The following is a 26,007-nucleotide window of genomic DNA, read 5'->3' as shown; positions in this document are numbered from 1 at the left end:
GATTAAATAGCTCTAGTAATAATTAAAGGAGGACTAAATAGGCAATTAGACATCTATTATTAGGCTGGACGCATGTGTATGCAGGAAAATTAAAAATCAAGTGTGAACAAGGGGCAAAATTGGAAATAGGGTAATAATTTAATTGTAAAATATGATATATTAGGTAAAATCTAGAGTTTTCTTCATTTTTCTTCATCTTCGTTAGCTAAAAAACACCATTACAGAGCTTTTAAGAAGCTGGTTTTTATATTCTACAGCATGTAAGTTTAACTCTTGATTATTTCTTATAATTTTTGTGTTTTTGAGACTTTTACAACTACGTCCATATGTTTAATTCATTAGTTTTTGATTATATGGATAATTTTGAAAGTTTCCATGAACAAGTGCTGAAAGTTTATGATGATTTATCATAGAATTGAGGTTTTAATTCTATTATATGATGATTTTATGAAGAGATTTTTATAGAAATTATTATTTAGGACCTAATTGTGAAAGTTATGAAATTAGGGTTTGGTGATGAAAATTTGAATGTCAAAGGCTGTGAAATAGTTTATAATGTTTAAATAAAGTGTTATTTGAGAAGAATTAGTTCAATTGATGAATAAATTAAGCAGGGACTAAATTGTAAAAAAATTAAAAAGTTTGGGGGTAATAGTATAATTTCAAAAATTTAAGGGTATAAATTGTGAAATAGAATAGAATTGTAATGGATGCTAATGAAGGAATGATTTTATAATTATAGATCAAGAAAACAAAGTGATTCGTGGAAAGGAGAAAATTCAAGAATAGTCCCTGAATTTCTACGACTTTTGCAAATTAACCCAGGTAAGTTCATATGGAAAAATTCGATGTTTGATATGAATATCTTATGATTGTTAAAGTATTTTATTGTAGATGAATATTTTCAAATTATATGAACTAATGAATAATGTGTAACTGAAAGAACAAATTAGCTGGAACAATGGTTTGAGTGCTTTCATTTTATGACTATAATGAATTGACGGAAAAGATGTGATACATGATTCCATATAAGACCATAGCCGGGCTATGGCATCGATACCATGTGATTCGTATCCCCGTATAAGACCATAACTGGCTATGGCATCAGTGTGATGTGATTATGTGATTCTGTATAAGACCATATCCGGGATATGGCATCGGTATGATATGTGATCCGTGTAAGACCATGGCAGGGCTATGGTTTCGGTGTGTGATGTGTGACAATGTGAAAGTCCATAGTTTACTATGGCAATGTGACAATGAAGCACTCAATTCCATTATTGTTCCCTAATTTGACAATGGAAATAAATAAGAAATAGGCCCAAAAGAATTAAGTTCGTGAATTGCATCATGAAAATTATTCAAATGAATTTATTAATGAAGTTGTGAATTGCAGGATGAAATAGTTTAACTAATATATATATAATTGTGTTCAGTGTACGGTAAGATTTGTGTTAATATGCCTAAGAGCTTACTAAGCTTCAATAAGCTTACTTGTGTGTGTTTGATATTTTTTTTTATGTAGATTGAATTAAAGTGAAGTTGGTAGATCGGATCAACACAACAAGGCACACTATCCAGATCAATTCCAGTAGTTTTTGTTTTATGTTTAAAGATTTATATGGCATGTATAGAGTTTAAATGAATTGAAGTAAAGATGTTATAAACTAGTTAACAATATTTTGTACTAAAACAGTTTTTGGTTAGTAGCAGTAGTTTGATTTTGAAAATTCACCATAAATTATGAAAATCTAATTAAAGGTTGAATAAAGTATGAAATTAAATATTATTGAGCCTAGTTTCTTATAAAAGAAATAATGTAAGAAATGAAATTGTAAATCATGAGATATAATAACTTTTGTGAGATAAGGTCAGAGTGATTTCGAGCTCCCCTGTTTTGATTTGTAAAAATCATTAAAAATTGTACAAAAATAATTAGGAGTCATACTGTATATGTATGGATTCCTTATTGGGTCTATTTTTAAGAGAAATAAATGGCATGGTTATTTGAATTCTGTACAGGAAGAAATTTGATTCGTAGTTTACAGGGGTCAGAGTAGCCGAACCCTGGAACAGGGGAGACTTTAACTAATAAATTGTACTAATTGGCCCAACCAAAAATTCCAGAAAAAAATTCAGTTAGTAGATATATGAGTCCAGATTTAGGGAAAATTTACGGATTTGGATTTTGAGTTTTGTAACTCGAGATATGATTTTTTTAGCGACTATAACACAGTTGGACAGCTTGTCTGAATTTGTTTAAGAGCTCAAATAAGTTTAGTAATGCCTCGTGCTCGACTCCGGCAATGGTCTCGGGTAAGGGGGCGTTACAGTTTGGTCTAGATTTCCAACGAATTCTTGTTAACTTGCATCATAATTATATATACACATACATATATTATTTTTAGCATTTATATAAAGTTTAATAAGTTAATAATTAATATTGTAGAGCCTAAATTTTGCCCGGGCCCAACAAGCAGAGCTCAAAACACCAAATAAATTAACAGTCCAATTTACACCTCACTAAACCACCCCACTAATTCCATCACCCCACTTGTCTGCAAAAAGAAAGAGACAATCAGTTGTAAAATTTGGCTATAAAAGCTATTCAAAACTATTGTAAAGGGGGTTCTTTTTTTGGAGAAAAAAGGAGAGCGATTCGAATAGAGACTTTCAATACAAGAAATACACGAGATTAATAAAAAATCAAAGTAAAAGATGTGTTTTTTTGTCTATTATTGTTTTAGGTTCTTTGTTTATTTTATTTTTTTCTTTCAATTTTTTTATATATGAAAGTAAAAATAAATGGGGATTAGCTTACTCATTTTAAAATTGCCGAAAAAATGGTTTTTTTGAGGTTCGGCCGCCGTGTACGGTGGCGCCGACGGTGGCTCGTGAGGGTCCGGTGACCGGAGCAAGCCGATGGCCGGATTTAGAAGGGAGGCGGAGAGTGTTATTTTTAATATTTTTATTATTATATTTTATTACTTATTATTATTATATTACATTTATTTTATTACTGTTATTATTATTTTATATATATTTACTACCATTATTTATTTATTTATTATTATTATTATTAGTAACATACTGTTATTTTTATTATTTTATTATTTTTATTTTTATTATTATCATGGTACTATATTAACTAGTTTTGTACTGTTATTACTACTATTATTATATTTTCATTCTATTTATTTATTTACCTAAAAACCTTATATACCTTTATTTTATTTTATCATTTATTTATATATTGTTATATAATATTATTTTTCCCTCTTTATATTATTATTAATATCATCATTATATTTAATATTATTGTTTTTAAGTTTTTTTTTACCATGCTTATTTATTTCTTTGTTTAATATTAGTCCTTTTCTGTTTCAAGATTTAGTTTTTTCTGTTTATTATTATTTTTATTTCTATTTTTGGCTGATTTATTTTATTTTATACTATTTTTCTCCTTTGTATTGTTATTTATATTAACGCATTTATTATTCTATTATGCATGTAAATACCTTAATTTATTTCTCATTCTACCACAAAAATCATGTTACATTTTATTCGATACATTTAAAATTATATTTTCTTTAAATAAACAATATTTCGTATCTCGGGATTCGAAAAATTGTGCCCTAACTTATGGGGTTCCAATTTTCCTCGTTGAATCTAAGTAACCGAGTACCATTTTTCAATCAAAACGTATAAGTTTCAAATAAAAGTTTATTCTCAGGAATTAGAGGTGTTGTGTCCTAACTCACTGGATATGACATTTTGTATCTCGAGATAAAGATTTCTAAAAAATAAAGGCAATATTCTACGTTTGGAATTTTGAGAAATCGTGCCCTAACTTACTAGGTTCCGATTTTTCATTTGACCCAAATAATTGAATATCCTTTTTAAACTTTACTGCATAAGTTTTAAAAATCAAAAGATAAGCTCAGTTTCGAAAATGTGAAATATCGTATCCTAACTCACTGGGTATGACATTTTATTTCTTCGAAATAAGAGGGTCTTAGCATCCAATTTAATTTATTCAAGTGTTTTTTTTAAATAAAAGTATCATATTCTAAAATCTTTTCAAATTTTCGACATTAAAACATTAATTAATCAATTAGGTACCAATTTTGGGCGTTACGAGGGTGCTAACCCTTCTTCATACGTAACCGACTCCCGAATCCTTTTTCTCGAATTTCATAGACCCAAAATTATTGTTTTAATAAATCAAATTGTTTTATTAAAATGATCAATCTCAGGGTGATCCGATCACCACTCGAAAAAAGATCAGTGGCGACTCCATTTTTGTTTTTAAGTCAACTCCTGTTTTCAAATTAAAAATAGTTTCGACAAATATTATATAAATTTTAAAAAATTTATATAAATTTTATATTTTATAATATATTTTAAGATATTTTAGTCCTTGTAATATTGTCAAGTCTACGTAGAGAAAGCAACGAGGCGAAGTAGGGCAGTTTTTTGCCCGTCCCAATCTTGCCTAATATTTCTCTAACATAATTCTACATCCACTCAATTCCGAAATTAAATATTAAATTACCTGTTCGGAACCCAACTTGAAAACTCAAAATTATACTTAATATGTCATTATTTTACTTTTTTAATATTTATATTAAAATAAAATAATATTTCTTTTTATTTTCTTAATAATACTATTAATTGTTTTCTAGGTATAATTATGCTGGAGTAAATATTAATATAAATTTTATGATCATATGTTTTTAACTAAATTTTTAAATGAGTATATTTTAAACTAATATTATACATAAAAAGGTATTTTAATAATTAATCTAGAGCGAGAGGAGGCATATTAGTTTTTCTAAATTTGATCCGGTCGGACTAATAAAAGGATTAGGCCGATCATAATTTATCTTAAAACTCAATTTTAAAAAAATTTTAATCCAATCGAATAGGGTTAAGTTAAAACCTATCACAGTTCACTCTAAAGGGTTAAGCAATAAAAGTTGAAAAACCGAAATCGATTCAAATCAAGATGTTTGAACGGTTTATGAAATGTAAATTTAATATCTGTAGTTATCTGAAATTGAATCGAATTCTATTTTTTATTTAATATATAATTAATTTTAATTTTTATTATATAAAAATAAATATTTTATATTTAAAATAATAAAATTAATTTAAAAATTCTTGAAAAATATCATTTTTCAAAAATAATTATCAAAATATTTTTAAACATTTATAAAATAATATTCAAAAATAATAAAATAAATCTCATTTTGTTAAAAAAATGTCTAAAAATTTTAAAAAATAAAAATTCAGAAATGAAATCGAATAAAACCAAATTATAATCATCCGTTCAAAATATTAAAAAAAAAAATTAAACCGAACTGATATATAAGTCTGTATGTGTCCTATATTACCCCTACCTACATGTGTCCTTGTTTGTGTGACTCACACGTTTCTCCACCTGAATTACTACCTGTCCACAGAATATCATGCCACCAACGACCCCTGAACATACCAACATGGGACCCAATATTTGTACCACCCGCACTCCTTTTATGCCACGTGGCATGTTACCAAAATTCAAAATCTGTACACTCTGCACACGCCGAGCGCACCCTTTCTTCGCTTCATAAATCTTTTTAGTCATTTCTATTTTCATTATTTAAAACAAAAATGGTACTAAACAATGTGAAACTTAATTTCGTCCAAAAAAAAAACCTGTGAAACTTAATTTGATTTATAATTTGATTTACTTTTATTTTGCTTTTGTCTAATGTCGAATATTTTCAAAACTTGAAATTTGGGTTTATTTATTTATATTTTTTGCTTTTCGAATCTCGAATTTCCCACTGTTTCTCTCTCTTTCTATATGTGAAATCCTTTGCCTTGCGTTTTCTGTCTGTGATTTCATCGATCCTCTCTTTCATTGGCCGCTTCTGTAAGTCTCTATTTCCCTTTCCTATTTTATTCCTGAATGTTTTTCGTTACTAACTCTTTTCTGTCAGATTGGTTTGGTTATTTATATTCTGATTCGCTGTTTGGTTGCTGAGAAAAAAAGGACGAAAATTTTCAAGCTTACTTCACTTCGAACGAAGGTTGCTTTATTTTTTTTGCAAAAATTAATTATATTTTGTTTCTTTTCTCGGTAGCTCGAACAGTAAATCGATATGATTTTTTTTTAAAACTTTCTCCTTTCTCCTCTCTCTTTATAGCTCTGGTATTTATTGTCAAATTTAAGTTGAAATTTTCCTTAAGATTTTTGTATTATAAGTCGCCCTTTTATGCATTTATATTTTTTTTTTCATTTTTTAACCACAGCTGCAGTTTGTATTACTTTTTTTTCCTCAATGGCTAAGCATTCTTCTTATAGTTAAGTCAATATAATCGATTTTATTGCTCCGGTATTTATTGTCGAATTTAAGTTTTGATTTCCGTTCTGATTTCATGTATTATAAGTCACTTCATTTATGAATTTTATTTTATTTTGTCAGGGCTTTCTGATCAAGGCAGTGCAATTTTGATATTGCTTGTTTTTCTCAGTGGCTAGGCATCTTCTCAGAGTTAGAAAAAGGGGCTTTTAGGATTGCTGTCAGACAAGAAGTGAACCTAATGAGATGGTATAAGTAGTACGAGTGTGGACTGTTATAGACATGGGTAGCAACTAGCAAGCCTTTGTGATAAGGAGCTATTTGAGTTGGCATGTACTCATTAGGTGGAGGGTGCTTGTTAGTGACTATAGAATGCTGGTATATAAGTTTTGAAGAATGGATGAAGAACGCATGTTGCATCCCAGTTGGACCGACAAGAGTCCGACTGAAATGCAAGTTGCTTCACATTTCTTCATTCTCTCTTGTGTCATCGCTGGCCTGGTTGGTATTTTGACTATAGTTTACACAGCTTTCCAGTGGAGAAGAAACATTAACTTAAGTTGGATGAAAGCTGTAGCTAGGTCAAAGAAAAACCCGAAGGCCAAACATAAGAGTCCTGCAGCTCCTCATACTTGGGAGCTGGAATCCGTATCCCGTGGAAAGAAAGTAAATTGCTGTGCTTGCTTGAAGCCAATGTCACCTTCCCAAACCCTAGGGCCTACGGTAGCTTCAGATAGTTTCATTCACCGCTGTAGCATATGTGGGGCAGTGGCTCATTTGAGCTGCTCTTCGCGTGCACAGAAGGATTGTAAGTGTGTATCCATGATTGGGTTTGAGCATGTGATGCATCAGTGGGCAGTTCGTTGGACAGAGCTTACTGATCAACCTGATGAAGCTTCCTTTTGTAGCTATTGTGAAGAGCCATGTAGCGGGTCTTTCCTTGGTGGATCTCCTATATGGTGTTGCTTATGGTGCCAACGACTCCTACATGTGGACTGTCACAGTAGCATGTCTAATGAAACTGGTAATATTTGTGATTTAGGACCATTCAGAAGGTTGATTCTCTCACCTCTTTATGTTAAGAAGTTGAGCCCCAATTCGGGATTTCTGAGCTCAATCACACATGGTGCAAATGAGTTAGCTTCTTCAGTGCGGGAAACCATTAGGAGTCAGGGCAAGAAGCACAAGCATAATAATAAAACCTCAGCTGATACAGGTAGTAATGGTAGCATCTCTGACATGTCAACAGAGAGTACTGCTGAGACCCCACAAAATGTAAATGGTTCTTATGCAAAAGAAGGGAACTGCAATGGTAGTATGAACGTAGGAACCCCATGCCAAGATGGTAGTATTAATAAGAAAATAGAGTCAAATCCAAGTATCAAAAGAAGTGGATCAATTAATCAGAAGGATGAGTCTCAAGCTTTAAGGATGAAGCAAAGATATGAGCTGACTGACTTACCACCAGATGCGAGACTATTACTGGTTTTCATCAATAAGAAGAGTGGTGCCCGGCGTGGAGATTCCCTCAGGCAGCGCTTGAACCTTCTTTTGAATCCTGTTCAGGTTTGATTGATTATCTTACTTTTTTTCTTTACTTATTATTATGTGTGTGTGTATGTGTTCATTGGTGGTGGTTGAAGGGGGGGGGGTAGTTGTGTAGGAGGAACTACGGACTAGAATAAATATAAACTCCCACTTCTCTGATGAGATTATTTACTTGCTTTTGGAGAAGTAAATTAGCTCCCTGACAGATGATGAGTGATGCTAGCTAAACTTGATAACATTTAGCATCTGATTTCATATTAATGACAATAGTTAAATTTTATAACCATCCTTCTGATTTTGGCTTTTTGCCTATTAAAAATGACTGGTAGACTCACTTGCAGTTTAAGAGTAACCAACACAGCCTCTCAAGGTAGTCAGAGTTTTCTGAACTCTCGGCTTGCCATATCATGCCAGAGTTACTGTTCACTGCATCAGATATCAGCTAGTTGGACAGGAATGGCTTTCTTCAAAAAAACTAAAGAAAAGTGAGATAGAAAAAACTGTAATTGCACAGACTACCACTTGGCCTGGAATGACTGCTCTCAAATTCTTGGAAGATGATGCACAATGCAATTACTTTTTGGTTTTTCTTAATAAATTGATAACCATATATTTATAACGTAATCACTGACATCACCACTTGGATTGGCATTTTTTTTTTTTTTTATGTTCTAGCTGATCTGATTCTATGTTTGGTTCTTGACTTCCATGGTTGTCAATATGTTCTTTATGTTTTCCAGTTTGATGTTTGTTTGCATATTCTCTTTAAAATTGGTCATTGCTATTTGTTGGTTTTAAATTTCATGTTTTTGAGTGTTTTTCCCGTTGTAATTCACCGCAGGTTATTGAATTGAGTTCAACACAGGGACCAGAGATGGGTCTTTTTTTATTCAGAAAGGTGCCTCATTTCAGAATACTCATATGTGGAGGAGATGGTACTGTTGGTTGGGTTCTTAATGCAATAGACAAGCAAAATTTTGTTTCACCGCCTCCAGTTGCTATTCTCCCTGCTGGAACTGGAAATGATCTGGCCAGGGTTCTGTCATGGGGAGGCGGTTTGGGCTCAGTGGAGAGACAAGGGGGCCTTTGCACAGTCTTGCAGCACATAGAGCATGCTGCAGTAACAATTCTTGACCGCTGGAAGGTAGCTGTTTTGAACCAACAGGGGAAGCAACTTCAATCTCCAAAATTTATGAACAATTATCTAGGTATGCAGACTGGTTCTTTTAAGTCTTCTGGTTAAGTTGAGTTTCTAGATTGTCTAGTTGAAGTTTGACCCAACAGAGAGGGAGAAGAAAAGCAAGGTTAAGAGAGAGGTATTTCTATCGTAGCTGGTTTTTTTGGTTTGCTTGGATTTGTACTTAGCTGCATGTTGACTTTATATTTGCAAATATCGACCAATGATATTTTGTAAATATTTGTCCACAATCCCCTGAAATTGCAAAAATCAATCTATCAGTCACTTGGTATTTTAGCTGGCTGACTGGTAGATGTCATCTTGGTTAGGCAAGTGTATTGGTATTTCCGGTGTCTTCCCTGTTCACTTATTATAACTTGGTAGTTTTCTCATGCTTTATGATTTTCTCACAGGAATTGGTTGTGATGCGAAGGTTGCTTTGGACATTCACAACTTGCGAGAGGAGAATCCTGAGAAGTTTTATAATCAGGTGGTTATCATCTTCTTGGAACGCGCTTTGTGAAGTACTATGCAAAATAAATATGATGATTGATGGAATAACTATTTGGTTGGTTCAACTGAAAATGATTTTTTATTTTGGCCTACTTGATTATGATGGTTTTGAACTTTCTGGTGGTTGCCCTTTACATATTTATAGATAAATGATTTTAGAAACATAAATATATTAATACAATCATGTCAGTTGGAAACTTATACAAGTACCTCAGCATACATTTTCTGTATATTAACAGGTGAAACATAGTCTTTTTTGTATTTTTATGCAGATTTCCATCTCATTACAATTTATCAATTTAACTCAAGCGTAAACAAGAAAATTGTTAATGTTATCATTGGAGGATATCTACATGTATCGGATGCATTTTGGTCTATGTTTTTTTTGTGATAACTTATGCATGCCTAATAAATTTGTCTTATTGGTTATACAATTCCATATTGATGAAGTTACCTCAACGTATGTGCAGTTTATGAATAAAGTGCTTTATGCAAGAGAGGGTGCAAAGAGTATAATGGATAGAACGTTTGCAGACTTTCCTTGGCAAGTTAGAGTTGAAGTGGATGGTGTTGAGATAGAGGTCCCTGAGGTATTGATGCTAGCTTTTATTTAGTTACATTTGTGAAAATCTGGACACTATGTGATGATTGTCCAGAAGAGTTTTTTCTTTCTTAACTTCTCTATTTTTACACACACATATGTTTGTATATGTTAAAAAAACAGTTAAAGGACCAGATCAAATACGCAACTGTTGCTTCTAACTGAAAACTTCTTTAAAAGCTGTTTTGGGTTTTTTTATCTGACTCTCTTGGTTTTATCAACCATTGTCTCTCAAATTTGTGTCTCATTTTTTGGAAATGATTTTTGCAACATGTTCCTTCTGCTGTCCCTTTTTCCCATCATAAAATTCTTTTCCTTTTTTTTGTTAAATTATTTATGCATTGATGCGAAATCGTTATAATGGTGCAAATAACTATTGATTACGCTTACTGTAAATGTCATGATGCTATTCAAAATCTATACAGGATGCAGAAGGGGTACTTGTTGCAAACATTGGAAGCTACATGGGAGGTGTAGACCTTTGGCAAAACGAGGATGATACATATGAGAATTTTGATCCTCAGTCTATGCATGATAAAATACTAGAGGTTGTAAGCATATCTGGAACTTGGCACCTTGGAACACTGCAGGTAATCTAGGCCCCTTGTGGAAAGCTGCTGATAAAACAAGTGTTAAATTCTATCGTGCATTTATCATTAGGCATATAAAACAAGTTTTATGTAAGTTGATGTAATGTCTAGAAGAACTTGGTTTTCACATTACATGTCACCAGTGTAGAGTGTAGACTGCAAGGTGCAGACACAAGATGGAAAAGCTCAGCCATTGACCCATTGTCCTTTATGCTGGACAGTAAAGCATTGAAATTTCTTCAATCCAACTTTTTTGTGTTTAGTTCTGGAAATTTTCCATAAAGTTTTTCTGTGGAATTTGCCTCTGAACTGCTGCTGGTTTGTTGCTATTTCAGGTGGGGCTTTCTCGTGCCCGAAGACTTGCACAAGGACAGTCGATTAAAATACAGCTCTTTGCTGCATTGCCTGTTCAAATTGATGGAGAACCTTGGTCTCAGCAGCCATGTACATTGGCCATATCACATCACAGCCAGGTTTTTTTCCCTCTCTAGCATTTTCTCTATCTTATATTGTTATTCCATTTTTGTATCGCTTGAATCCTTGTAGAATGGGGAGCAATTGGTACATCTGAAATATTATAAAAGAATCAATCCATGAGTATTTCCTTTCAACAAATTGACCCGAGTTAGCATTTTCTGATGAATTTTTTCCTTACCCAATGATTTTGTGTGTTACCTTAGACATTCTTCAAATAACCGTATATGATGTCATTTGTTTTTGTTTTGTTTTATTGTTACAACTATATGACCTGGGCAGGCCTTCATGTTGAGGAGGACAGCCGAGGAACGTCTAGGGCATGCAGCTGCCATAATAACCAATGTGCTTGAGAGTGCTGAAACAAACCATGTAATTAACACGTCACAGAAGCGAGCTCTTCTTCAAGAAATGGCATTAAGGCTGACATAGAAAGTTTTTCTCTCGGTACTAAATGGTCAGCAATCTAGTTCTTGTTGCACGGGCTTTTCTTAAAGATGCTCTTGTTTTATATCTTCTCTGTTTCCTCACTTTATCCAATGTATACATCGTGGTATATGCCAAAAGCTTCTTGTTGAAGCACGTTTGTGTATGGATCTTATTAAACCTGAATACGGAAAGGAGCCCCTCAAATTTAAAGAAGGGTATAGTTTTGGAAAATCAATATTCAAAATATATTGATTGATTAAGATGATAGTTACTAAGTTCATGTTCTGAATTTTTTTCTTAAACCTTTGCAGTATGGTTTATGTTCTGTAATTGTTTGACCATTTTAGATTTTGGGAAAGAACATATTCAGGTATGTATTGTTTTCCTAGAATAGTGAGTTCATTTTTTCACGTTTCCTTAATGCAATTGGAAGATATTGATTCATTGTCTTCAAAAAGATTTTAGATTAGGAGGAAAATGGATCTGCAAGATATGAGTTTATAGGAGCTAGTAGATGTTAGGATTTAAACCTGAGATCTACTGAATGCCAGGGTAGTTAAAGAACCAATTAAAGCTAAAGCTAAATGACTCGGTACGGGATTTAACTGCAGTTTATCATACATGAAAGTTTTCAAGAGAGTTTTTAATAAAACTGTTCTATATTATTAACTGAAGAATTGAACTTAAATAGAGAAAATAGTTCTAATCCTAATGTGGAAAATAGTTCCCTTATTCTAATAAACTACTAAAATATAAAAGAAAATAGTTCTCTTATTCTAATAAACTACTAAAAGATAAAATAAAAAAATTTCTAGAATATGAATAAAACTTATCTACCTAAATAAGATTTATCTACCTAAATAAATTTAAAATATATATACATATTTCAACACCCTCCCTCAAGTTGGTGCATATATCAATCATGCCCACCTTGCTTACAAGAAAATTAAAGTTTGTCTTAGAGAGTCCTATGGTGAGTATGTCAGCAATCTGTTGTTTTGAAGGAACAAACGGCATGCATACTTGGCCTTCTTCAATCTTCTCCTTGATAAAGTGTCTATCAATCTCAACATGTTTAGTTCTGTCATGTTGGACTGGGTTGTGAGCAATACTAATGGTAGCTTTGTTATCACAGTACAACTTCATTGGTGAAGTTATTGGTTTCCTCAGCTCTTTCATAATTCTTTTTAACCGCATCATTTCACAAATTCCTTGAGCCATTGATCTAAACTCAGCCTCTGCACTACTTCTTGTTACAACACTTTATTTTTTGCTTCACCAAGTCACAAGGTTTTTCCAAACAAATGTATAGTATCCTGATGTAGATCTTCTATCTGTTATTGAGCCTGCCTAATCTGTATCTGTATAAGCTTCAATTCCTTTTTGTTCGGATTTCTTGAAGAATAAGCCCTTTCCCGGTGAACTCTTCAAGTATCTTAGAATTCGAAACACTGCTTCTTCATGTTCCTCCATTGGGGAGTGCATAAATTGACTCACTAAGCTCACTGCAAAAGCTATGTCTGGCCTTGTATGTGATAAGTAAATTAACTTACCAACTAATCTTTGGTACTGCCCTTTATCAACTAATTGACCTTCTTTATTTCCGAATTTTACATTTGGATCAATTGGTGTGTCAGCTGGGCGGCAACCACTCATCCCAGCCTCTTTTAAAAGATCAATCACATATTTTTTCTGAAAGACCACAAGACCCTTCTTTGATCGAGCAACTTTCATTCCAAGAAAGTATCTCAAAGGACCCAAGTCTTTAATTTCAAACTCCAATGCTCCTTGAGACGCCTTATTTCATCCACATCATCTCCTGTAAGAATGATATTATCGACATAAACTATAATAACTGCTATTCTACCTTTTTGTGAATGTCGATAGAACATTGTGTGATCAGCTTGCCCTTGTGAGTAATCTTATTTTTTAACAACTTGAGTGAATCGTTCAAACCAAGCTCGAGGAGACTGCTTCAAACCATACAAAGATTTCTTGAGTTTACATACTCGAGTTCCAAATTTTTCTTCAAAACCTGGAGGAGGATCCATGTAAACTTCTTCAAGTTTTCCATGTAGGAAAGCATTCTTCACATCTAACTGCTGTAAAGACCAATTAAGATTAACAGCAATTGATAAAAGAACTCTAACGAAATTTAATTTGGCCACTGGAGCAAACGTTTCAAGATAATCTGTCCCGTATGTTTGAGCGTACCCTTTAGCCACCAATCGGGCTTTGTATCTATCTAAAGATCCATCTGGTTTGAATTTGGTTGTGAACACCCATTTACAGCCCACTGTTTTTTTCCTTACAGGTAATTCCATTGTTTCCCATGTATCTATTTTTTCAAGAGCGCGCATCTCCTCTAAAATAGCCTTCTTCCACTCAGGAACCTGTAAAGCATCTTTCACATTTTTGGGTATTTGTACAGTATCGAGACACGAAACAAAGGTTGAGAATGTCGAAGACAAGGCTTTATAGGATACAAAGTTAGACTTGTGATATTTGACAATATTTCTAACACCTTTTCTTTTGGTTGGCAATTGGAATATCTAAATCAGAAAATTCATTGATTGGATTATGAGTTTTACCTGGACTTTTGACAGGATCTTGCGGGTCGGATTCTTGGTGATGAATCTGGTGGATTTCACTTTCTTGATTTCGATTTCTTCTTGAGTAAACAATTAACTCATTTGTTTGTTTTTTATTCTCATGATTAGACTCAACACATTCATTCTCCTTTTCATTAACATTAACATCATTAATTTCTGTGTTAATTATAAATTCGCCTTCCCCATTATTAGAATTCCTATGTTGTATATTCCTAATCTTTTCTTTATCAATTATAGAATTTTTCTTAGTATAATTCCCTCCCTGAAGATTAGAATCAAAATAAGATTGTGTTTCAACAAATGTGACATCCATGGTAACAATAATCTTCCTATCAATTGGATCATAACATTTGTAACCCTTTTTATTAGAAGCATAACCAACAAAGACACATTTTTTTTGCTCTAGGATCTAGTTTACCTTGGTTGTGAAGATGAACAAAAACACTACACCTAAAAACTCGGACTGATAAATCTGTGATCAATTTAGAGTTAGGAAAATTATCTTTAAAGAGACGAAAAAGAGTTTTATAGTTTAGAGTTGCATTCTATTAATAGGATATGTAGCTGTTAACAAGGCTTCGCCCCAAAGATAACGTGGTACCTGACTAGTGAACATCAAGGCTCTAGTTACTTCCAAAATATGTCAGTTTTTTCTTTCTGCAATCCCATTTTGTTGTGTTGTATTTGTACAAGAATTTTGGTGGACTATTCTATGTTTGGTTAAGAAAACACCTAATTGGTCGCTAAAAAATTCCCCACCATTGGCAGTCCGAAATACTTCTATTTTCACACCAAATTGTGTTTTTACCATAGCATAAAAGGACTGAAACACATTTTTAACTTTAGACTTATCTTTTAATAAAAACACCCAACAAAGTGAGTATGATCATCAATAAAAGTGACAAACTAACGTTTTCCTGAAAAGGTCGAGACTTTTGAAGGTCCCCAAACATCACTATGAATTAACGAAAAAGGTTTGGAGGCTTTATATTTTTGAGGTGGAAAGAATGACCGATGATGTTTAGCTAATTCACAAAATTCACAATGATATGAAGAAGGACTTTTATTTTTAAATAGATTAGGTAACAAATATCTTAAATAGTAAAAATTAGGATGTCCAGGCCTATAATGCCAAATTATAACCTTATCAGAAACAGAATTTAAACATAAAGTAGTTGTTGGTTGACTTAGATGGTCGTCTTCAAGAAAGTAAATTCCACCAAATTTTTTAGCATTGCCAATCATCCTCCCCGAAACCATGTCCTAAAACTTACACATAAAAGAGTCAAATATAACATGACAATTTGAGGACTGGGATAATTTATTGACCGATATGAGATTACAAGCTAGATTTGGCACATGTAAAATATCATGTAAAACCAAGGAAGATGAAATTTTAACAGTGCCTTTCCCGGCTATTGTCGAGAAGGACCCATCTGCTACTTTGATCTTTTTGTTTCCTGCGCAAGGTGTGTAATTTGAAAAAAGAAAATGACTACTAGTCATGTGATCTCTAGCTCCAGAATCAACGATCCATGTGTTTGTTTTACAAGGCTTGACACTGAAAAAAACAGAAAAATCAGTACCTGATTGGGCAAAAGAGGAAGAAGGATTATTGGATGAGTTAGGAATTGAAGAATTCATCCGAAATTGCGGTGATTGAAAAAACTTGTGTAGATGCTCTAATTGTTACTTAGTGTATGGAGACCCTTCCAGAGAATTTTGGCCCTTATAATTTCCATTAGTTGTTTGAAAAGCTCTGCTATCCCCTGATTGTGAACCACGACCATTGCCACTCTTTTTTCTTCCATTTATCGGTTTTCCATGGAGCTTTCAACACGTTTCTCGAGTGCGTGAATATTTTTTTGCAGTGATTGCACCAAGGTTTTTTCTTATCTCTAGTGAAGGCTATTTTAACCATGATGTTACTAGAGATTTTAACCTAACTCTAATACCATGAAAATTTTCAAGAGAGCTTTTAATAAAACTGTTCTATATTATTTACTGAAGAATTGAACTTAAATAGAGGAAAGAGTCCTAATCCTAATTGGGAAAATAGTTCCCTTATTCTAATAAACTACTAAAATAAAAAAGAAAATAGTTTCCTTATTCTAATAAATTACTAAAAGATAAAATAAAAAAATTCCTAGAATATGAATAAAACTTATCTACCTAAATAAGATTTATCTACCTAAATAAATTTAAAATATATATACATATTTCAACAATACATATTTCAACTATATACTGGTTGCACAAGATGAATGCATCTTTTTAGTATGAAAGAGATCCTAGTCTGTCTAAGATAGGAGATCAGAGAATAGATTATAGATATCGGGATTCAAATCCGAGATCTGCTGCCCTATGCATGATATGAGATTGTCCTATTTTAAAATAGGAGAATAGATGGAAATCTTGGGCTTTACAGTAAGAGATTTAATTGCAGTCGATCACACATCTTTCAACTATATTGTTTGCACAATATGAGTTATATGCATACACACACTCACAAAAGTGATCATAGTCTAAGATAAGAGATTACAGATACAGGGATTCAAACTCGAGATCTGCTGAATGTCATCATGTAAAACATGAATCAACTGAGTTAAAACACCGGATTTCACGATAAGATATTTAACTGCAGTACTTGATTATGCACCTCTCAACTATTTGCTCTGCATATTATTACTCCTAAGCAACCTTTGCTTGACCTTGTTCCAAAGTTTGGCAGCAAATCCTCGGGTAACTTCCTTTGTTCTCCTGTTTCTTGCATTTATATTAATGGAAAGTGTGAACATAAAACTTTCCTCGAATTTTCTCTGTTTACACATTGAGAATAGAAGGGCGATTTTAGGTAGCACAAGTAAGCCGGTGACGAGCCACTTGGTTGTCGCATTGCCTTGTTCAGCTGGTATGTCACAGCTCGGAGTTCATATGAGTCGTACAGGGAGCTGCCATTGTTCCGAGGGCTTAGCCTTGTGGCAGGGTTCAGAGTTCGGAGGTGGCTGTAAGTGGGAGATGTGAATGGTAGCGGCGTCTCATTTGGGATTTTGCCAGATGATGGAGGCCGGATGCTGTCCTTGGATGTTCCTCCCATTAGGAAGTGAATGTGTCTGAAATAGCCTTCCCTGGTGGGTTTCGGGTTTTGAATGCGTTGAAATCACCTTGCAAACAAAGCAAGTTGAGTGTCATGATGAACAAGAAGTTTTGCTTTGTTTTCTACGTTTTAGCATGTTCTGCCATGGATTTTGGACTGTCATAACAATGGTTCTAGATATAGAAAAATAATATACACGGGATATTTATATATATTTATATCTGTACATAAAATATGAAAACCTGCCGTAGATCCATGCAAAAGTAAAGGGGGAGAAATTAAGGACATTGGGGGATGATCCAAAGATATTATTGGATTTTTGTTGTTTGTCCTTATGGGATGTGCGAAATGTTTGGTATCTTTTGAACTTTGATACAGGTTTACAATTTGCTGAAAATTGCGAACAATTAAATAGTCATACAATGTCAGAATAAGATATAAATATTATATTATATCTTATATACATATTCCGTTCAAGTCTAGGACCAACACTTTTGATATATGCGTTTAAATGTTTTATTCCTGGCACGGTGATAAAATTTGATTTTTAATGTTCACTGTTTTTATCAATATAATAATTTCTTTCTAGTTAAATTTATTTTTCAACTTTTTTTACAAGAATTAATGTTTACAGTTTTTATTAAAATAATTTTTTTAAATAAATTAGTCTTTCAGTTTTTTCTAAAAGAGTTAATTGTTTTTAAAGAAAATACTGGATACATTAAATCTTTAAATATGATAACTCACATTGCAATTAATATAATATTTTTTATTTTTTTATGAATTGTTATAATATTTTTAAATTTTTATTATTTTTGAATTTTTGTTAAAGTTACTTATACCATAAATAATGTGATGTCAGTATTTTTATTTAAATATACAAAAACCAAATTCGCAGAAAATGTATACATGGACATTATGCCAGTCAAATCTAAACTTCAAACATAAAAATACAAAAGCAGATTTCAAGGCCGTGACTCGATCCAACCTGACCAGCCATGAAACTAATTGTGATTCAATCGCATTGCCAATTAGTTCATGCTCTTTTAACTACTTTAATGCTGACTTTAAGGCATTTTCTCAGATCAAAACATTGGCCGCAATCTGCATGTGTGATTGCTTCTGAATTTCTTTTTAGTAATCAAAGTTTCTTTTGAACAAAATCTAGAAAATGCCCTTAGTTGCTTATATTTATTAATCAATATAATGACCAACGAATCGGCTTTCATTTCCATCAACAAATAATTAAAAGAAAAAACCTTTCCTAATTTAGAAAGCAAGTTTCCTCAGCTTTTTCTTCTTCACCCGAGAAGCACGGAAAGAAATAACAAACACTTTCACGTGAATAAAGGAAATTCTTTAAAATAATAAGAAATTGTAATTTCTACAACAAACTAGTAAACAGACAACAAATTTTGATGAAAATAGATTATTTTGATCTACATCAGATTAATCAGTTTTTAACCAGGACAAGCTTAATAATGATGCAACACGATATCAATTATGCTACACCAGAATTATATGCCAAGTGCTTTACACTTACAGTGGTCAGATTAATACCTACAAAATTGTATTTACAATGGTTGCTGAAGCACTTGTGTCCCAAAACAAGCCACTTTCCAATGTTTTTTTTCTATGCCAAATGCAATCACGACAGTCTAAACCTTACCAGAAACAGGTGGTTGCTCTGCCGCTCGCCCCTGTCCCTTCGGCATTTTCTTTGATCCAGCTGCATAGAAAATAATGCTTCAGCTATTCATGCATTTCAAAAACTAAATATGGAAACTTTAGGTTGCTACGAATCAAGCAGTCAGTATATAAGATGGTTATCATGTAACAGTCTATCCTCCATATCCAGTGAAGAATTTCCCACTCTTGTCATTTTTTAACTTGATATGTGAATGCAGAGTAAATATATCAGCATTTATGATACGACCGTAGCAATCAATGCTATCTCCAAATATTATTCAAGGAGCGAAATATATTACTAGAAAACAAACAGATGGTTCTTGACATAAAGATGAAACCGGGGTGCCGATATGGAATGCAAAAAAACAAATTGGGCGACTATATTACTTATATGTTGTTACTTTTTATTTCATGCAAGTTATTTAATTATATATAGCTTTTAATCAATTGTAAGAATTCCCCAGCATACTATGGTTGAGTAATGCAATCAACCTTAGGTGTCATATGTGTGAAATCAAGGAGTCCAGTTATCACTAGATTTAATTACCATGAAATTTACGTACACTAAGAGATTAATCATAGTCTAATTATGATCATTTAGAGGCCTCAATAACATTATCCATGACAAAAGAAACATCAGAAGGCACTTGAGTGCATGAAATGATATAACCATGTGTACGCTTGGAAGAGCCAAGGAGAGGGGGCAGTGCAGGAAAATTGGAGGATGTAGGGTTGAAGATTTGGAGAGAGAATGAGAGAGCATACCATCTTCAACGTCCTTCATCTGGTAGTAATGTGGGGCTATTTCCACCAACCATTCCGGTTTCAGCTCAGTTACCTGCAATTGAACACCCACGGTATTGGCATTAGTCATGAACGCATACCAAGCAACAACTAGACACTAGTTATTTTATACTCCAAGGGGAAAAGAATACTTACTTGTCTCATGTATTCTTTGGTGGTAAGAACCAATTCATGGTATACCACCCATCTTGGGAGCACCTGAGGACAGCAAAAAAAAAAAATTGTAAATGGTGGGGAACATCAGAATACTTGATTTTATATTGGAGGCAACACCAAACTTGATCCCCCCACATACCCCACAGGGAATGAATGGAAAGAAACAAAACAGCAGAAAACATGCAAACGTTTAAAAACAAACTTGCACGCATGTTTGTTAACAGATTTAACATCCAGGACAGGCTTGGCTTATGCGATTGCACACTTGTCAACTGCATGCAAATGAAACAAAGAAACGTATGGTAGAAGAGACAAACCCGCTTTAGTGACTAAATTTATCTTTTCTTCAGATAAGAGTGATAGACTGGATGATAAACCTAAAGAAGTTTTCCACCCACATTGCAGTAACCTAACTTGTATATTGGAAAGATAAAGAATTCTTTAAGGCTCTGTTTAGTTGACACTTTTGCTATTTGGCTTCGGAGTTTTATTCAGTTTCTATCTTGTGCTTTTTTTGCTTTCCTAAAACCAAAAACCAAATTGCAAACACTTCACCAAATTGAGCCTAATATAACACTTTTGTTTATTTTGCTTGCTTTGTCACTTTAAAACTTCAAGCAATAACATGTCGTCCTAACATCAGCCCTACCTGGTAAATAAAATGAACCCTAGAACCATTCACAGCAATATTCAATCAACTCTAGACAACAGAGTAAGGAGGCGATTCTTGTAAATCACAAAAGCATTTGTAGAAGCAATTACGTCAATCATGCAGTTCATTTGGCAAATAATCCCTTTAAATTTAATTACAAAAATAAATAATTGGAAACCTTACCTGTGCCAACCCTGAGCTTGGATGTATATAAACAGTCTGTGGATGCTTAACAGTACGGTAAGAACCATTTTTCTGTAACCTTGCCGAATGAGGGAAAAATCCTGAAAAAATATTTTGAAGTTTACAGTCAACAGCTGGAGCACTTCCAGCTCAAAGAAGCTGCTAGCAATAATAAATGCTTGGGAACTTACCAGATGTAATGGCCTTCTTTATAGCCTCTAAATCATTAGGACAGGATGTTAGTTCAATTTCAACTCTCTCCAGAAGACCCTCTAATTGATCTCTAATGTCTCTCGCACGCTTCATGCTCCTGACCTATAAAAGTTGAAATCACAAATAACAGAAGCAACATAAATAATAAGTTATCAACAAATAGGAAACAAATGAACACTAGGAAAGACAGGAAAAATCATATTCATTCATCATGAAGCAAACAGATACATTAATAAATTCAGAGGTTCATTTCAAAATCAGTACATAAAAGAAGTCTTGCAAGTTTTTTTTTTTTTTAACAAAAAGGTTAAACACTTTTCAATCAAGAGAACAAGCACTTAAAATGATCCATACAACAACAAGATCAAGGTAATAAGAACTACACCTGAATATAATTTTCGTAACACCACTGTGTTGAGAAATTTGTTTCCCTCCAGGAATTGTAAACCTAGAAAATAAGTTAACATATCAAATCATTAAAATGCAAAAGCTGGAACATAAAGGGCGGCAATCCTTAAAAACAATATTTATTCTTCAAAAAACTAACCTTCATTAAAGCGATATGATCACCAACATTGCCAGTATGAAAATTCATCCTTGCATTATCAGCATGAACTTGTTTGTCCTTTGGACGGTAAAAGATTGAATTCCCCACTGAAAGCATAGCAGCAATAGAAATAACCTCATCTGAACACTTGTACTTGTCGGAAGCAACTATCATTTTGGATAGCATTGGATCAAGAGGGAACTCCGCCATTCGTCTACCAACTTTAGTCAACTCTCCAAGTTTATTTAATGCGCTCAATGCAAACAAAAGTTCCAAAGCTTTCAGTAGAGCCTCAGCTGGCGGTGGATCCATAAAATCAAAATTTAGCAAATCATGAATTCCAAGACTCTTCAAAGAAAGAACAACACTGGCAAGGTTGGTTCGTTGTATCTCAGGAGGAGTATTGTCATCCAATTCAGTATAATAATTGTAGGCAGTGTACAACCGAAAACACTTTCCCGGACCTGTTCGCCCAGAGCGACCAGCGCGTTGATTAGCTGAAGCTTTAGATATAGGAGTTATCAGCAAAGACTCCATCCCAGTCCTCGGATTATAAGATTTCATCTTGCAGAAACCTGGATCAATTACATACTTAATACCATCAATTGTTAATGATGTTTCTGCAATATTTGTTGCCAGGACTACCTTCCGTGCACCAATAGGAGTAGGTTCAAATATTTTGGCTTGAAGCTCAGTAGGAAGGTTGGCATATATTGGGCAGATAATAAGTTCCGCAATTTTTGTCCCAAAGCCTCTTACCCTATGCTTCAAAATTTCTTCTGCTGTCTCAATTTCTTCTTGACCAGTGAGAAAAACCAAAATATCTCCAGGTGACTGTGTCACATGAATTTGAAGTACGGTAACAATTGCAGCATCCAGGTAATCAGCTTCTGGTGCTTTTGTGTAGTGTATCTCAACAGGATAACGTCTACCAGGAATTTTGAAAATTGGAGCAGAATCAAAAAAATCACTGAACTTCTCCGCATCAAGTGTTGCACTTGAAATAAGTAATTTGATATCTTTTCTAAATCGTGCTATATCCTTCACCAATCCGAAAAGAATATCAGTTGATACAGTTCTTTCATGAGCCTCATCCACCATTATCACACTGTAGCTTGCAAGATCAGGTTCACCAAGCAACTCCCGCAACAGCATACCATCTGTCATATATTTTAATACAGTCTTTTCTGAAGTGCAGTCTTCAAAACGAATAGAATAACCAACCTCATGGCCAAGTTTGACACCCATTTCTTGAGAAACTCGAGCAGCAACACTCATAGCAGCAACTCGTCGAGGCTGTGTACAACCAACCTTCCCACTTTTGGTATAACCAGCTTCATGAAGATATTGTGGTATCTGTGTGGTCTTTCCTGAACCAGTTTCTCCTACAATAACAAGAACCTGATATTCTTCAACAGCTTTAAGTAGATCATCTCGATATGGATAAATTGGCAAAGTTTTCCGGTCCTCCTGTAGTTTCTCCAGTTCAGATTTTGCCTTGGTTGTTTCAGGTGAGTCAGTTGACATCTCATTATCAAACTTGTCACCATCCATAACTGATGCCTTAATAAACTCAATCTGATCCTCAAACACAAACTGATAATCATCAGTAGTTTGCTTTTTATTTTTTGACCCAAATTTCAATGTGGCCTTGCCAATTTGATGGTCTTCCCAGGCCTCTTGTTCTGCAAATGGATTCATTTTATCCCCAGCAGTAGGGTCTCTATAACGCTGAAGAGCCACCGAAAATCTCTTCTCCTGGTCAACAATCCCTTCTTGATCATAAGCTTCTGGCATTTTATACTCACCAATATCATCATCCTCTTCCGTCCGCTTCTTCACAAGCTCATATATTTCTTTCTTATACTGTAACTCACGATATTCTGCTTCGGTAAGCTTTACACCATCAAAAAGGTATTGCTCGTCTTCTATATCGTCCCTAAGCTCCTCAAGCTTTTTTTGCTCCCTCTTTTTCAAATACTCTTGTCTTGAAACTTTCCTTAAACTATTGATGTCATCTTGCTCCAAAGCTTTAGATCTTCGTATAGCCTCCTCTTCCTCCTTTCGTGAAAGCTTTGGCTCCATTAACTTCCTAGTTGCTGCAGCATCACGTTCCCTTATATGTCTCTCCAAATCCTCCCTCTCTCTTTGGTCACGCAATCTTTCCTCCTCTGACTCTGAACCATCATCCTCAGCTTGTCTTTTAACTCTTTTCTTTTCATCCACATGTATGACCTCCTCGTCATCTTCATCTTGTTCACTTTCATTCTTCTTTCTGAATCTTTTCTTATGTTTATCACCTTTTCTGGTCTCGGAAGCAGGTTCATTGGAAGACAGGCGATGAAGACTGGTATTGGTACCGGCTTCTTCTTCTTCGTCATCAGCATCTAAAAGTGCATAGGTCTTTTGCTTCCTAGCGAAAACAGCAGCTTCCCTTTCTTGTTTCTGATAAAACTACAGCAGACCAGGGGAAAATAAATTACAAGAAAAATTATAACTGCAGAAAAATTAAAAACAAAAAACTCTGCTAACATATTAACTCACATTTTCACGGGAGGCTTTGCGAGGAACTTTACCAAAGATTTCTTCGGCAAATAATCGAACTTCATTAGACGATGGCAAGCCATATTCTTCAAGCTTGCCAAGTACATCAGCAGGTGATGCTGCTTGCTTAGCTGCAACAACATGAACAAATTATTAAAAGTAGCATATTAGAGTATTTGTGATCAATTATAAATGCCCAAATATACATATATAGAGAAGACGAAATTGGCATACCTAGCCCAATGGTATATTCAACAAGTGTAGGCTGGGAAAATCCCAGCAATGATATCAACCTATCAGAGACCCAAGTCTTCAAAGGGTTACCTCCCCCTCCTCCGAAATTTGAATTGCCTGACATGAACGTTGGTGATCTAGCTTGCAAAATCACGCGGCTACTTGAGATTGTAACTTAGGGTTCCAAATAGTGGTGTTGCGGCTGCTATCTCTAAAGACCTCAAATGCGGTTTGAACAAATTTCAAACCAATAGCAGCGGCTCGCGGCCGCAAATAGTAGTGTGACGGAAAATAGCGGCGATACCTTATAAAAAGAATTCGATGAGACGGAGTAACAAGCAGTAGAATCAAAAACAGAAAATCAAATATATCAGAGCGATGCAAAGGCGGAGAACAGGTAGCTCAAAATCTCATTATTCAAGTAGAAATCAATCTTCATTTTAAGTTTAGGGTTTCAACAATTACCTGATTTAATTTACTGGTACGTTGGCAAGAGAGGGCTTAGGTCAGAGACGGGCGGAAGAGACAGACGTACATATTTAAAGGATATATATTTGAGACCCAGAAAAGGAAATCCGAGGCTTGCTTGTTTGGCGGCAGGGATGTATAATTTTATTTGGATTATTTTTTAATGGAACATATAATTTAAGGAACATATAATTTAGGGAAAATAATAATAAAATTGGTCGTAGATAAGAAAGGTTAAGTTCTACTAAAACAGCAAATGTATTAGTCTCAGTATTAAGCACCAATAGATCATTTTAACATATTAGTGGAAAGAAAAAAAAGTGAATTATAGCTAATTCGAAAATTAACAGAGTAAAATAAAAGATAAGAAATAAATAATTTGAAGAAAAAAAAAATTTTAAGGTGATTGAAGTTAAATTTATATAATTTAGACATAACAATTATTTAATTAATTTATATATAATTATTATTTATTATAAGTTAAAAAATTAATTACAATTTAATTTATAATTTTATATTTTTATTATATTTTAATATATGAATTAATAATAAACTAATTTTAATTGTACAATTTAATCCCTTTATTTATATCTAACTACTTTTTTTTTTGGTGAATAAAAAAGCTAATTGTTTACATCCACCGCACTTGAAAAAAATCTTTTAGACTGATCTAAATCTAAAATATTCCTCATCCTAAGGGAGGGAGTATCAAAAAATTGTAAATCAAAACTAGAAGGCAACGCCTCTTTTGCCAAACAATCCGCAACTTCATTTTGTTCTCTGGGAGTATAGTGCAAAATCCATGAATCCTCCTGGGATAGTAGATTGTGAATTCGCCTGATTAGAGCAGAATTCGAAGTGATAACATTACTTTCTTGAATAGCCCGAATGACGTCTAGGTTGTCCGAGTATATCTAACTACTTTAAAACATGTTTATTGAATAATTTTTTTTGTCAAACGCAGCATAAAAGTAATCGAGAATGAAACTTATCAAGAGAAATAAATCGCAAGATTGGCCATGTTTAGCTATTTATAAGTACTTCTAAATCCTACTTGAATATTAAACCTCCTAAAATTTAGTCAATTATATTAACATAATTTTCTTTAGACTTATTCAAAATTTTA

The 26,007-nt window shown here is 33.6% G+C and overlaps 2 protein-coding genes across 4 annotated transcripts; one reads left to right on the top strand and one right to left on the bottom strand.

Annotated features, from left to right (window-relative positions):
• Positions 1-5,647: 5,647 nt before the first annotated feature.
• LOC107951241 (diacylglycerol kinase 1) lies at positions 5,648-11,913 on the top strand. 3 transcript variants are annotated; one of them, XM_016886206.2, is made up of 9 exons: positions 5,656-5,920; positions 6,301-6,351; positions 6,474-7,916; positions 8,740-9,106; positions 9,489-9,565; positions 10,059-10,178; positions 10,615-10,779; positions 11,115-11,252; positions 11,536-11,913. In XM_016886206.2, exons 3-9 carry the CDS (start codon positions 6,747-6,749, stop codon positions 11,683-11,685), a joined length of 2,187 nt encoding a protein of 728 aa, XP_016741695.2. In that variant the 5' UTR covers positions 5,656-5,920; positions 6,301-6,351; positions 6,474-6,746; the 3' UTR covers positions 11,686-11,913. The 3 variants fall into 3 exon arrangements, with proteins under 3 accessions (XP_016741693.2, XP_016741695.2, XP_016741694.2); XM_016886205.2 differs by lacking the exon at positions 6,301-6,351 and adding an exon at positions 5,988-6,077; XM_016886204.2 differs by lacking the exon at positions 6,301-6,351 and having other exon boundaries at positions 5,648-5,920.
• A 6,820-nt stretch (positions 11,914-18,733) lies between these two features.
• LOC107951242 (pre-mRNA-splicing factor ATP-dependent RNA helicase DEAH1) lies at positions 18,734-25,038 on the bottom strand. Its single transcript, XM_016886208.2, has 10 exons — positions 24,879-25,038; positions 24,414-24,717; positions 24,180-24,310; positions 21,636-24,089; positions 21,474-21,536; positions 21,067-21,190; positions 20,876-20,976; positions 20,020-20,082; positions 19,846-19,918; positions 18,734-19,120 (listed from the first exon to the last, which is right to left on the bottom strand). Exons 2-10 carry the CDS (start codon positions 24,535-24,537, stop codon positions 19,050-19,052), a joined length of 3,204 nt encoding a protein of 1,067 aa, XP_016741697.2. The 5' UTR covers positions 24,538-24,717; positions 24,879-25,038; the 3' UTR covers positions 18,734-19,049.
• Between the last annotated feature and the right edge of the window lie 969 nt (positions 25,039-26,007).

The sequence above is a fragment of the Gossypium hirsutum genome, chromosome A12 (genome assembly GCF_007990345.1).
Source record: "Gossypium hirsutum isolate 1008001.06 chromosome A12, Gossypium_hirsutum_v2.1, whole genome shotgun sequence".
NCBI lineage: Eukaryota > Viridiplantae > Streptophyta > Magnoliopsida > Malvales > Malvaceae > Gossypium > Gossypium hirsutum.
This window is presented reverse-complemented; position numbering and strand designations above follow the sequence as displayed.

Bases quoted from the DNA above. Each gene is read 5' to 3' on its own strand.
- LOC107951242 (XM_016886208.2), bottom strand. From the start codon at position 24,537: ATGTCAGGCAATTCAAATTTCGGAGGAGGGGGAGGTAACCCTTTGAAG. The intron at 20,083-20,875 runs GTAAGGTTTCCA...TGCTGTCCTCAG, and splicing joins CAAGCTCAGGGTTGGCACAG to GTGCTCCCAAGATGGGTGGT. The intron at 19,121-19,845 runs GTATGCTCTCTC...TTTTCTATGCAG, and splicing joins GATGAAGGACGTTGAAGATG to CTGGATCAAAGAAAATGCCG.
- LOC107951241 (XM_016886204.2), top strand. From the start codon at position 6,747: ATGGATGAAGAACGCATGTTGCATCCCAGTTGGACCGACAAGAGTCCG. The intron at 10,780-11,114 runs GTAATCTAGGCC...TTGCTATTTCAG, and splicing joins GGCACCTTGGAACACTGCAG to GTGGGGCTTTCTCGTGCCCG. The intron at 11,253-11,535 runs GTTTTTTTCCCT...TGACCTGGGCAG, and splicing joins CCATATCACATCACAGCCAG to GCCTTCATGTTGAGGAGGAC.